Genomic DNA, 12,952 nt, shown 5'->3' with positions numbered 1-12,952 from the left:
CAAATAAAATTGGATGTATTGAAAAGGAAAAAATATTGCACGGAGACGGGAAAACGCGGAGAAGTGAAACAAATTGGTAGCTCTTTCAGGGAGCTTGTCCAGGCAGGGGCCACTATTTTAAAGTTAGGGATCACCCTTATAGGACAGAGATGAGGGCCAAAATTTTCCAGCCATTCCTGCCAGCAAGAGCTTGTGGTCCTGCTGATTACGACCCCCGCTATGGGTTCCTCGATGGCGGAGGGTGCAAACAATGGGAAAACGGTCAATGATGGGCCATCTCCACTGCCACAAAACATGCCACGGAGGAGGCAGAAACGCCTGCCCGAGGAAAAGTATTTTTTCTTGGAGGGTTGTGCAACTTTGGAACTCTGCCTCAGAAAGCAAAGAAAGTGGGATCATTGAATATTTTCGAGGTAGATAGCTTCTTGCTGGGCAAGGGAATTAAAGGTTATTTGGGATAGATGGGGATTGTTGAACTGAGTACAATCAGATCAACTATGATCTTATTGAATGGCAGACGAGACTCGAGGGACCAAATGGACGACTTCTGCTCCTATTTTGTATGTCTATATGATGGCCCAAATGGCTGCCCTCCATGCTGTGTAACCTTTTTCCAAACAGATGAACAGAAGTTTAAAACATACTTAAGTATACCTGAAAATTGTGTCACCTTAAAATTTTAAGATTAAATTGGCCGCTCTGAAACACAGAACTAAGTCAATCTTTCTGTGGTTTTTCATTCTGTGCTACAAAGCAGAACTGGGAGAGGAAAATATTTCTGTTTATGTTGTAGTAAAACACATTGGTAATGGTGATGATTAGTACCAACTCAAAAACTGTACTCAACCACCATATTAGTCTTTTCTTGAATGTGTTGAAATCAAAATATATTTGCTGCTTACAGTCTAAGTAAAGGCCAAGAGTCTGAAACAAAGACTGTCAAATACTAATATGAGACTGACAGTATAAGAGTTACAAATGTAATTCCACAACCAGACGGCTTACCAATCATAAAGGCTATGGCAGCCTTATTTTGTTATCAGCCAACATCCACCTGCACTTTCTATACAAATGGTTAGATCACAGCGATTCTGATATGGGGGTTTTAAGAACAAAGCTGAAGATTAAGATTCTTGGCTATTTTCTTTCTTCTCTAGTTCAGGGTGCAGAGGCTAATTATTGTGCCCCAAATTAACTTGAGATAGCTAACTCAATACTGACCAAGGAAAAAAGTCCAGAACCCTACTCTCTAGGAAATAATGTTTTTACCCGCTCGATCTTTTGGATAACTGCAACAATTCAAATTATTCTAGAATACTTTTTTTAACTAAAGCATGATTCTGTTAATGCGATATAAAGTACTTGATTTCTTTTGAGAAGCTAGAAGAAAATACGCTGGTCCTTGTTCACCTCTCTGGCTTTCTCCACAGCGGTAGTGAAAACATAGATGATGACAATCCATTCTTGGACACTGGGTAGAGGTTCCATTTTCACCAAAACCATGTAGGTAAACAGCATAAGGAATCCCAAATAAGCTATCTGTGAAGGGTAAAATGAAGGAAAAAATAGTGTTGCACTGGAATATTAAAGAACATCTTATCAGAAAAAGATTTTTGCCATAAGATGATCTTTCTCTACACCCTAGCTATGACTGCAACACTACATTCTGCACTCTCTCTTTTACTTCTCTAGGAACGGTATGCTTTGTCTATATAGCACACAGGAAACAATACTTTTCACTGTATACTAGTACATGTGACAATAATAAATCAACTCAAATCAAATAAAAGACGGACAGTCTCAAGTTGTTCTCATTACACCAACTTCAAATAGAAGAGATTAGATTGTGCATTTAGCCACAATTCATTTCTCCATCTTGTGTGCTTCTGAGCAAATGAAAGTTTCTGCCAAACATTTTTTTGTGAAGACCCTTTCAAATGTACAGAGTGATAATTGGCTCAAGATATCCTGGGCTATTGGTTACCATGAGCACAGCACTCTCCAAAAGGTCCAGAATTCAGATGTTGCAAACCAAAGTTCTGAACACCATTTACACTGATATTATGAGAAGAGAAAAAATTCTCTGGTCTGTGTTCACATAGGACACATAAATCTATCTTTGCCCCACAAATGCTAATCTAACTCCTGTGAATTTCTAGATGTGCTTTCTGGCATACAGTCAATGCTTATACACAGTACAATATCAGGTAAACTAGACATGGGTGGCACGGTGGCACAGTGATTAGCACTGCTGCCTCACAGTGCCAGGAACCCAAGTTCGATTCGCAGCTTGGGTCACTGTCTGTGTGGAGTCTGTACATTCTCCCCGTGTCTGCATGGGTTACCTCTGGGTGCTCCGGTTTCCTTCCACAGTCCAAAAGATGTGCTGGTTAGGTACACTGGCCATGCTAATTCTCCCTCAGTGTACCCGAACAGACGCCGGAGTGTGGCGACTAGGGGATTTTCGCAGTAACTTTGCTCCAGTGTTAATGTAAGCCTATTTGTGACACTAATAAATAAACTTAAGCTTAAAACAAAATGCTATAGAAGAAATAATGGGTTTATTAAAGTGCAGAAAGATAAAATTTGATCTGCTGCACTAAAATTGCACATTGAAAATTCTCTATTTAGTTAGTTCAAAAAAACGGGACAGTCTTTCCTCAAGATCTTTGCAACATTATTCATTAACTCTTCTCAGGAACGCTTATAGTAAACTTGAAGACTATTGGTGGCTGAAACCAATTAGTGGCATGAGAGATATTCACCATCCCCCAGTGACAAAAACTCAGCCTATCACATCCATTAACATAGCAGAATATTCTAATTGGTAATTATCTGTGAGGTGAGACAAACCGTATGGAACCAGAACTTGACAATCGGGGCACTGTAGAATTCATAAGCCTTTCTTGTCCAAGGCAGTCCTCTCTGTCTTGTGCCAATGATCTCATCGATAGGCTTTTCTGGGCCTTTTTCTGTGTCAAACTCCATCTTTTGTCAGAGAAATAGAAACCACCACTGAAAAGACTATGGTAGACTAATGAATAGATATTAAAATATAGGAATGTGGCATACAGTCCAAAGTGAAAATAAAATGAGGTAATAACTGATCTTCCAAGTGGCACATAATCAATTTGGAGTCAAGTCTATGATCTGCTGTGAACCAATGTAAGAGGCACAGTAAGAAGTCTCACAACACCAGGTTAAAGTCCAACAGGTTTATTTGGAATCACAAGCTTTGGGAGCACTGCTCCTTCATTGGGTGTGTGCTCTGAAAGCTTGTGGTTCCAAATAAACCTGTTGGACTTTAACCTGGTGTTGTGAGACTTTTCATTGTGCCCATCCCAATCCAACGCCGGCATCTCCACATTAATGTGAGGGGCAGCATCTTAGAACACCATTTTTTAAAACTTGAATTAAAGTATTCATCGATATATTTAAGAATGGCAACCTGATACAGTTTTATTGATACAACTGAAAATGGGTTCATCAAAAAAAATGTGTTTATTCAAAGTATATAGTTTGCTCCCTTTGAAAACCTAATTTTAGCAAACTGAAACTGGCTTTACATACCTATCTATTCGCTACATTGGTGCATAGTAGTCAAATTCTATGTAAATTTACAGGCATGATTAGGAGAAAATCACAATAGTGAGTGATTCAGTACAGGCATGTCAGTTTTGTAGACTGGGATGGCTTTTGGTGCAATTTTTATCACATCAGTGCAAAGAATAATAGAAAATTAATTTATGCTTGAAGTTCTTGATAATTTGGCAGATTTTGGGAAAATGTCAACTTAAACAATCAGAAATTCCATGCCAAGATGTTTTAAGGTAACCCATTATACCTACAGAAGATTGATCATCTTTGGCAGCACTGGAGTTTTGTGTATTGCACTGTCGAGCGAATTGATGAGACTCCTGAGATTGAGGAATGTGAGACATCTCAGCCTTACTCTTAAACTCCAGCATCAGAATGCTGGGAGGCAGAAGAATGCTCAAAATGACCTGATGACAAAAAAGTCACATTAGAAATAAGCAACTGCAACATGACACCTGCACTGTTAAAACTCTCATAAAACTGAGAGTTACTGGACTTTTCAAATCAATTAAACACAGATAAATATTTGCTTTTTTTAACTGTCCAGTCCATAATATTCTGAACCTCTGTAAAAGCAGCCACATAATCAGCATTACATATAGAGGAACCAAATCAATGTAATACAAACAGAAAATGTAGTATTAAGGTCATCGATTTGAAACGTTGGGCGGAATTTTCCCATTTTGAGAGTAAGTTCCGTGGTAGAGACGGGAATGTGGAATGTTTGTTGTTGTGGCAGTTGGTGGGAACACTTGTAAATCTTCCAGCTCCAACCTCATTAATTATGCACTGGGTGTTTTACGCTGTATTCAATGGTGAGGCGGGTCTGGATTGTGATTGTCCACTGTCGTGTCCAGGTGCCATATTGAAAAGGCATCCAACATCACTGACCCACTATTGAAGAAAGAACGTGCACAACCAGAAGATTAACTTCCTGAACAAGAAGATGAATCTGCCAGAAAATTCCAAGGCTGGAAGATGGACCCCCTTCAGGACATTGAATCTTGGAGGGTCCACCTGCAGACACTCCCCTGACCCACTGCTGTGCTGTTCCATGGTCCAAGGTTGTGGATGGCCTCCATCGTGAACTCTGGAGGCAGCCCCAGGCATTGTTCAGATGAGTCGTGACATCTGCACACCATTCTGTTGAGAACATGCTTCACGTTGGCATGTTTTCTACTGGCACCATGGACACTCCAGCATGGGGAAGTCGGCCTTCAACTGCATCCCATAAAGGGATGTAAACAAAGCTCACACTGGCCTCTTGCGGGTTGACCGGCCCTGCCATGGTAGGGTGCTAGCGGAAGATCCCGCTGTAAATTTACGCCGGCGTGAAACTGAATTCTGGGTTTCCCGCCATATTCCCCTACTATCGAAGACACCGGCGGGGGCTTGGGAGAATTCCACCTGTTAACTCTGTTCCTCTCTCTCCAGATACTGCTTGACCTGCTGGGTTTTTCCAGCAGTTTCTATTTTTACTTCAGACTTCCATCATCTGCAGAATTTGACTTTTATAACAAATTCAGTGTGATGGGCATTTTTACATTCAGCAATTTACTATTTCACCATTGAAGAAATGTTGATGTTAATAATTCGGAAAATCAAAGAAAGATATCGTACAGCCCATGGTGCCTGTACCAGCTCTTTGAAAGAGCTTTTGAATTAGCCCCAGTCCCCTGCTCTTTCCTCATAAACCTACAAATATTTCCACTTCAAGTAGTAATTCCCTTTTGAAATTTATTACTGAATCTACTTCAATTACCACTATCCCATAGCACGTATATCATTTAAAAGTTATCACATTTGTATATAGTTTAGAAACATAGTTGACTTATTGATCAGAATGTAATGATGACGTTTCATAGATTTTTAAACATGTTTTTTCCAAATTAAATTCATAGGAGTACAGTTTTAGAAATGTTTAGAGTGTGGTGATATCTTTAACACTCCTCAAGAGGAGAAAACTTTTAACAGGGAAAGAAAAAAACTGATATTTTAATAATAGGTAAATTGTCACCAAATGATTCATTTTCCCTTACCTTCATGGACAGATAGGACCAAGGAGGTTGGCTACACTCAGCATTAGATCAAATGAGGAGATGGTTCCTCTTTACAACTACTCTCTAATTGGTTAGCTTCCCTCCTATCCCTAAACCTGGTAGCTGCCTCATAGTTTACACACTCTTTCCATAATAGCGTCACTGACTAATTTCCCTGGAAATATCCTCTTGTTCTAAATCACAGCTCTCATTTTGCTTTTTCCTTGCAGAAACCTCCAGTTCCAAAATGGACTCTTCTGCAGCCTCTTGGACATCCCTGAATTGGTTCTGCTTACACAGAATATCATCACAAAACACAAACCTAGGTATTACTTGGAGCTGTCCCTGATTTGCAACTTAGTTCATGCACATAAATGGGATTTCCACCACAGCTCTGAGGAAATACCCGACCATTTTCCACTGCAACTACTGAACAAAAGATCTTCCATGATAACATCCATGCTGCTAGATCCAGATAACCCCAGTTTTTGAAAGTGGTGGAAGCCAAAAATTGTGGGATAAGTAATATGTAAATGTGTGCAAACAATCAAAGAGGGTTGTCAGAATAAGGGGGTAAAAATCAATTTGAATGTTTCCTCTGGCTGGGAAATCTAGAATACAGGGTCACAGCCTCAAAATAAGGGATCAGTCATTTAGGACTAAGATGAAGAGAAATTTCTTCACTCAAAGGTTGTGACCTTGCAATTCCCTACCCCATAGTGCTATGGATGCTTAATTGTTAAGTATATTTAAAACAGATTTTTGGAAATTATGGGATCTAAGGAACATGGGGATAGTGCAGAAAGGTAGTGTTGAGGTAAACAATCGACCCTGAACTCTCCGAATGCCGAAGTAGGCTCGAAGGGCCACGTGGCCTACTACAGCCCCTATTCCTTATGGACTTATTTTCAAATTTAGGAATGGCTCAAAAGGAAGTTTAACTGAGCTGCAGTACCTTCCAAAGTTGAATAGGAATAAGAAGTGATAGGCTGAAATGAAGTGGAAGGAAACCTCTGTGCAAGCACAAGTCTTCAGGTAAGTTACCTGGTAGCCCAGAACCCAGATCACAGTTTGATAACTACTGTAGATGATTTGGTGCTGTATGAAATCGTTGTGAGGAAAGTGACACTGTTTGGCATTCAATGGCACCATCTCCATCAGCCAGTACTGCTGACTGAAGGAGGTGGAGGCTAGCCGCAGCTCAAAGTGACTGCTACTGTCACTGGATGTTGCATGGTGAACTTACAACAGAAGGCACATCTCCGCATCTGATGCTCTGCTGGCTTGGATTTTGTGAAGAAAGCTCCCTATTGTCATTGCCAATTATGTTTGCTGACATCTTGGCGAGTGTGACTAGGCAGGCTGTACTGGCTGTTGATCACAGAGGCCTGCTTTCTTTCATGCAGTGCCAATGAAAGCAAGACATGCTTCCAAACACCATCCAGCATTATTCAGGCAGTAACATACCTTTGGATTTGCTATCACAGCCTCCCTTGATAACTGAAGATTCTGTGTGCACTGATCATCTACCAAAGCATCACTGTGGATACATAATCGTGAATGCACCAACAAGTGGGAACAGAGCACCAGTGTTACTTGGCATCACTTTGTTGGTCCTCCTCTTAATCCTACATTAAACTGAGATATCGGAGTTTTCTATAAAGAAACTAATGGTGTTCAGGGTTTTAAAAAGAACAATTACCACTAAAGCTTCTGAAAACCAATGTGGCAGAAGGAAAAAGAATTAAAAGAAAAAAATGTTGCAGAAGTTGTCTGTGGGAAACGTACTGTAATGATCCCATTGCAAGAGAAAAATACTGCAGATGCTGGAATAAAGGCGGAAAATGCTGGAGCTATTCAGCAAGTCTGGCAGCATTTGTGGAGAGAGGAAGAGTTAACATTTCAGGCCAATGTGCCAGTTCTGACAAGATGTGTCCTGACAAGGTGGTTAATTTGAACATTCCCTCCAACATCTGCCATTATGATTGTTGGCCAGTCCATCAGGAGTGAACAAATGCAGCCAGCCATTTAATGAGAACTGCTGATCTGCGTGTAGGTGTTACAGCAGACAAAGCCATCAGACAATTTTTGTGCTTTTGACCATATTTTGCTTGACAGTTTTAACAGCTGAAGAGCAATCTCTTTGGTACTGCTTTATTCCAGCTCAGATCTCAAAGCGATGAAGACTATTAACTGTTTTAGGTTTTTTTTTAAAACTGAGTTTCAGCTTTCCCGGTAGATGAACTAGCCAGTGGAGCAGACTGTCAATACATAATTTGACGTATAAACTTTGGATCATGAATGCTAACAGCATCACTTCCAAGATCTATGAAAACTTCAAGTTACACTATTATTTTGAGGTACATTTGCTAAGTTAAGCGGATCATTTCATCTGTCTGCTTTATTTGATTTTCTTCTCTTTTGATTTTGTCTCTGAGTAATCTGATTTGTAGTCTGAGCAATACAAAATGGCAGAGTGTTTGTTTGTCCATCCTTTAGAAAGTCCCAGAAAGTAGGAGGTGTCTCGCACTATTTTCAGTCAGGTCACTGGCCACCTGAGGAAATTATTCTACACTCCAGGCTTATTTGTTAACCTTTCTCCCACTTCAGCTGCTGATTCTTGCAGGGACACGATTCTGTGATTCACCGCAGGCAATGTTTAAAGGCAGAAATAGGCACCTCGGTAATAAAGCAATAGCGTCAGGGAAATAATAGGGCAGAATTCTAGTTGTTTACTGCAGTTTTCAGCATGGGGATTGGGAATCTGCACCCTTTGTTAGTCGGAGCCATAATTGAGAAACTGAGGTTCGCAAAGAACTAAAGATTTATCACAAAATGGTCATTAAAAACTGTCACGCTTAAATATTTATAAACCAAATGAACCATATAGAACACATCCGAAGGTACTTAAGAAAATAAGAATAGGAATACTGTATAGGAAACTGTTGGTGACATTTTTCACAGTTCATTAAATACACAGTTGAAGCAAAAGATTAGAAAATAACTAATGTTTTTTCCAGGATAAGGTTAGATGCATTATCCTGAAAACAACAGTCTGACAGCTTAATACTTACAACAGGAAAAATACAGCAGAATTTTATAGCGAGAGTAACTTAAACACATTTAAAAGATAATAATACCAAACCAACATGGGAGATCTGTCTAATGCAATGGGGCTGTTTGAGGCTGCATTAGAATCAGCAGATTCTAACAAGGTGAACATAGGGGCCCAACAAGACCGTGTCCTGAAACAGGTTGTGGATGAAAGAGCACTGTAGGATGAAGAGTTTTCTTTGTCCCCACAGGTCTCCCTTTACCTTAAACCATGAGTTCTTCCTCATGTTCAGACGCCCCATCCAGATGTCAGTTAGAAGCATCTGAGTGCACGTGTGGCAAACAAAAGACCGAAGGCTGGATGACACGGCCAGTTTCAGACATGTGGAGTTACTCCAATTCTTCAGCTCATATGTCAGCAGTTTCATGGCCATTCTCTCGTTCTGTTTGAATGCATGGTCTAAAATATCCACAGCAAGTTGTCCAAATTCCCTAGGATGTAAAGACAATCATGCAAGAGAGAAGGATACAAATAATTCTGTTGCAACAATAAAATCTTTAAGTCTTTAAAAAAAACAGTGCAAAGCTTTTTCAGAGGCGTGAAAAGTCAAGTTTTACATTCAGTTTTAGCAATATCGCTGTGAGTATAATTTGTGTGCAAGTAAGTTGTCTCAAGCAGCAGACCTTTTAAGATCTATGGTCTCACAATTTGTAAAGGTAAAGTCACCATAGTCCCAGATGATCCTAGACTAGTAGTGATTTAACTAGAAGATCAGAGCACATCTCAGGGAAGGGACAAGGCGGGCCTTCATGAACAACCTCAGACAGTACAGGAATTGAACCCAGACTGTTGGCATTGCTCTGCATCACGATCCAGCTATCCAACCAAGCAAACTAAACCATCCCCCAACATGCACCATCATAGTTGCTTCCCAAAAGATCTCCAACAAATACATGAGAGGTGGGGTTGGGAAGGTACAGGATGGTGAGGGTGAAGAAAGATCTGTAATATGAGTTTTACATATATTTCTACATATATTTTGATTTTAAAAATCTTAAAGGACATTATTTCTGCCTTTGAACTCAGAGTTCCCCAGATAGGAACATAGGAACAGGAGTAGCCATTTAGTCGGGCAAGTCTGTTGCAAGTCTGTTGCAACAGTCAATGAAATCATGGCTGATCTGCGAACTAACTGCCTATCCCTTAGTACACTTGGCTAACAAAAATCCACTGAGGAGTGCTGCACTATCAGAAATGCAGCCTTTGGGTTCATCCTCACAGATGTACATAAAATATTTTATGGGGAAATTCAAAGAAAGAGTGGAGTTTAACCAACCTCACTAAAATAGCTTATCTAGTTATTTACCTCAGTGCTGTTTGTCAGACATGGCTGTGCACAATTTGGCTGTGGTGTTTCCTGAATTCCAACAGTGACTTCAAAAAGTATTTCACTTGCTCTAAAGAATTTGGAGATGTCCTGGGGTCATGCAAGGTATGAGAAAAATGCAAGCTCTTTGTTTATTCGAAGAACAATGCAAATTAATCCTGATGCTGAATCCTGAGCAGCAGTGCTGTAAAGTTAATGGAGCATTCATATAAATATTTTCCATAGTTCCCCTGGTGAATGTTGTTTAGGAGAACATCAGGACATAGGTGAGGAGTGTCAGGAATGAAAAGGAATAATTAGATGGGAACTGAAATCCAGTGGTCATTCTGGTGACATTGCTGGAAATCTGCTGTAATGACCATTAACTAGAAACTCTGGTAACCAAGCATCCGGTGGAGTTACCAAGTGGAGTTGGATCCTCTGAGGGCTTCTGCAATGTCGCCGATTTTAAGTGAACACAAACTCCGATAGTTGGGAGCAATGTGGCACAGTGGTTAGCACTGCTGCCTCACAGCATCAGGGACCCAGGTTCAATTCCTGGCCTGGGTCACTGTCTGTGTGGAGTTTGCACATTCTCCCCCTGTCTGTGTGAGTTTCCCTTGGGTGCTCCGATTTCCTCCCACAGTCCAAAGATGTGCAGGTTAAGTTGATTGACCACGCTAAATTGCCCTGTCGTGTCAGGGGGACTAGCTAGGGTAAATGCATGGGGGTTATGGAGATAGGGCCTGGGGGGGGGCGGATTGTGGTCAGTGCAGACTCGATGGGTCGAATGGCCTCCTTCTGCACTGTAGGATTGTATGTATAGCATCGCTTAATATAGTCCTGGTCAGACACACATACATCTCCAGAACCCAAGGCATTGGGGCCAATCATCAAGATTCAGGTGGGTTTGAGGGATGTACTGCTAAAGACAAGGCAAGAATTTTATCAGTTAAATATTCCAACTACCATCTTGGCACTGATACAGCCTCATCCTCTTTCTGAGAGATCCAACATCCTCCCACCTAGGACAAATTTTCCAGCACCTTCAGTGCTGTAGTTATGGCTGAATGTGACAAAGGTCTACTACTCCTTGTAACATCTTCCACCTTCCACGTCTCCATGAACCTTGCTTTCCATTAACTTTAGCTGAGTTGAGGGAAGGGCTATGAGGAGTGAGGGGCTAGATTTCCACACGTGGATTTTCAAGACAAAAATTGTTGAAAAACAGAAAAATATCTTGGGGGGGAAATTTGATTGCCCTTGTTTTCAGATATGGGGCTGCGTCTAGTCTATTGAGACAGGCAGCACATAAATAGATGCTGCCTCTTCAGTTAAATGATTTCAGCAGATAGCCCAATGCCAATAACCTTTCATCCCTTACTATCTAGCTCTGCCTTAAAAATATTCAAAGACTCTGCTTCCACTGCCTTTTAAGGAAGAAAATTCCAAAGACTCACAACCTTCTGGGAGAAAGACATTCTCCTCACCTGTTTTAAATGGGAGACCTCTAATTTTTAAACAGTGACCCCTACTTCTAGATTCTCCCACAAGCAAAAATATCTCTCCATATCCACCCTGTCAAGACCCCTCAGGATCTTATATGTTTCAATCAAGTCACCTCTTACTATTCTAAACTCCAGTAGATCCTAGCCTAGCTTGTTCAACCTTTCCTCATAAGACAACCCTCCCATTCCAGGTATTAGTCAGTGAACCTTCTCTGAACTGCTTCCAATGCATTCACATGCTTCCTTAAATAAAGAGACCAATACTGTACATAATACTCCAAATGTGGTCTCACCTACGTCCTGTAAAACTGAAACATAACCTCTCTCCTTCTATATTCATTTCCCCTCACAATAAACAATAACATGCTATTAGCTTTCCTAATCACTTGCTGTACAAAGGATAAAAATCAATTCTCCCCCCTTGAGGTGGGCAGATGCTTAACCATTCAGGAAGGTGAAGACCCTATCACCTTTCCAACTCCACCCATTAAGTACAGGGTGGATGGATGGATGGATGGATGGATAGAGGATAGTCATCTCAGTCCTAAATGGTCTGCCCCATATCCGGAGACTGTGTCTCCTGCATTTGGATTCCCCAACCAGGGAAAGCATCCTCTTTGCAACTAGTCTGTCCATCCCTGTTAGAATTTTATACTATTATATATCAGATCTCTTCTTATCCTTCTAAACTTTAGTGAATACAGGCCCAGTCGAATCAATCTCTCCCCATAGGACAGTCTCGCCAACCTTGGTATTGGACTAAGGAATGTCCTGCATATCCTTTCTTAGATAGGGAGACCAAAATTGCAGGCAATACTCAGGATGTGGTCTCATCAAAGCCCTGTATAACTACAGTAAGACATCTCTACTTCTAACCTCAAATCCTCTTGCAACGAAGCCCAAGCAATTTCCTTCCTAATTGGTTGCAGGTATACCCATGGCCTGGAAGGGGTGGTTGCTCTTGGGCAACCCATGCCCAATTAAGAAACTTGCTGGAGGAATTAGCTACCGTTGGCTGAAGTACTCGCCTGTCCTTGAACACTACACCACCCCCTCCCCCCCGCCCCACCACCCCCCCACCGCCCCCCTACCCCACCCCCCCAACCTTTTACAGGCCTCCACAACTGACTCTGATAAACCCACCTCACTTACCTATACTCCAAATCCCAGCAACGATCCTGCATTCCTAGCAGTGACCACCATTCTCAGTGGCACTACCAGTACTGGAGAACTGCCAGTGTCTATTTGGTCAGCAGCTCTCAGAGGCAGGAAAACTGCTCTGATCACAACAAGGACACTGTTGGCAATTAGGTATGTGCCTGATTTTCTCTGATATCTTCCCGTAGCTAATATGAAGGTCTGACTTTGCCATGTTCCCCATTTTAAA

At 41.2% G+C, this 12,952-nt stretch overlaps 1 protein-coding gene across 1 annotated transcript in view; it reads right to left on the bottom strand.

Annotated features, from left to right (window-relative positions):
* Positions 1 to 12,952, bottom strand: part of trpm6 (transient receptor potential cation channel, subfamily M, member 6) — a 159,811-nt gene that overhangs the window by 73,519 nt on the left and 73,340 nt on the right. Inside the window, exons 17-20 of the mRNA XM_078213871.1 lie at positions 8,954 to 9,182; positions 3,849 to 4,004; positions 2,854 to 2,988; positions 1,411 to 1,539 (exon numbers count right to left, since the gene is read on the bottom strand). Coding sequence (XP_078069997.1) covers positions 1,411 to 1,539; positions 2,854 to 2,988; positions 3,849 to 4,004; positions 8,954 to 9,182 — 649 coding nt within the window. The remainder of the gene's footprint in view (positions 1 to 1,410; positions 1,540 to 2,853; positions 2,989 to 3,848; positions 4,005 to 8,953; positions 9,183 to 12,952) is intronic.

This window comes from Mustelus asterias, chromosome 6 (genome assembly GCF_964213995.1).
Source record: "Mustelus asterias chromosome 6, sMusAst1.hap1.1, whole genome shotgun sequence".
Classification (NCBI taxonomy): domain Eukaryota; kingdom Metazoa; phylum Chordata; class Chondrichthyes; order Carcharhiniformes; family Triakidae; genus Mustelus; species Mustelus asterias.
The sequence above is the reverse complement of the archived record's forward strand: the minus strand, read 5'-3'. Positions and strand labels throughout refer to the sequence as shown.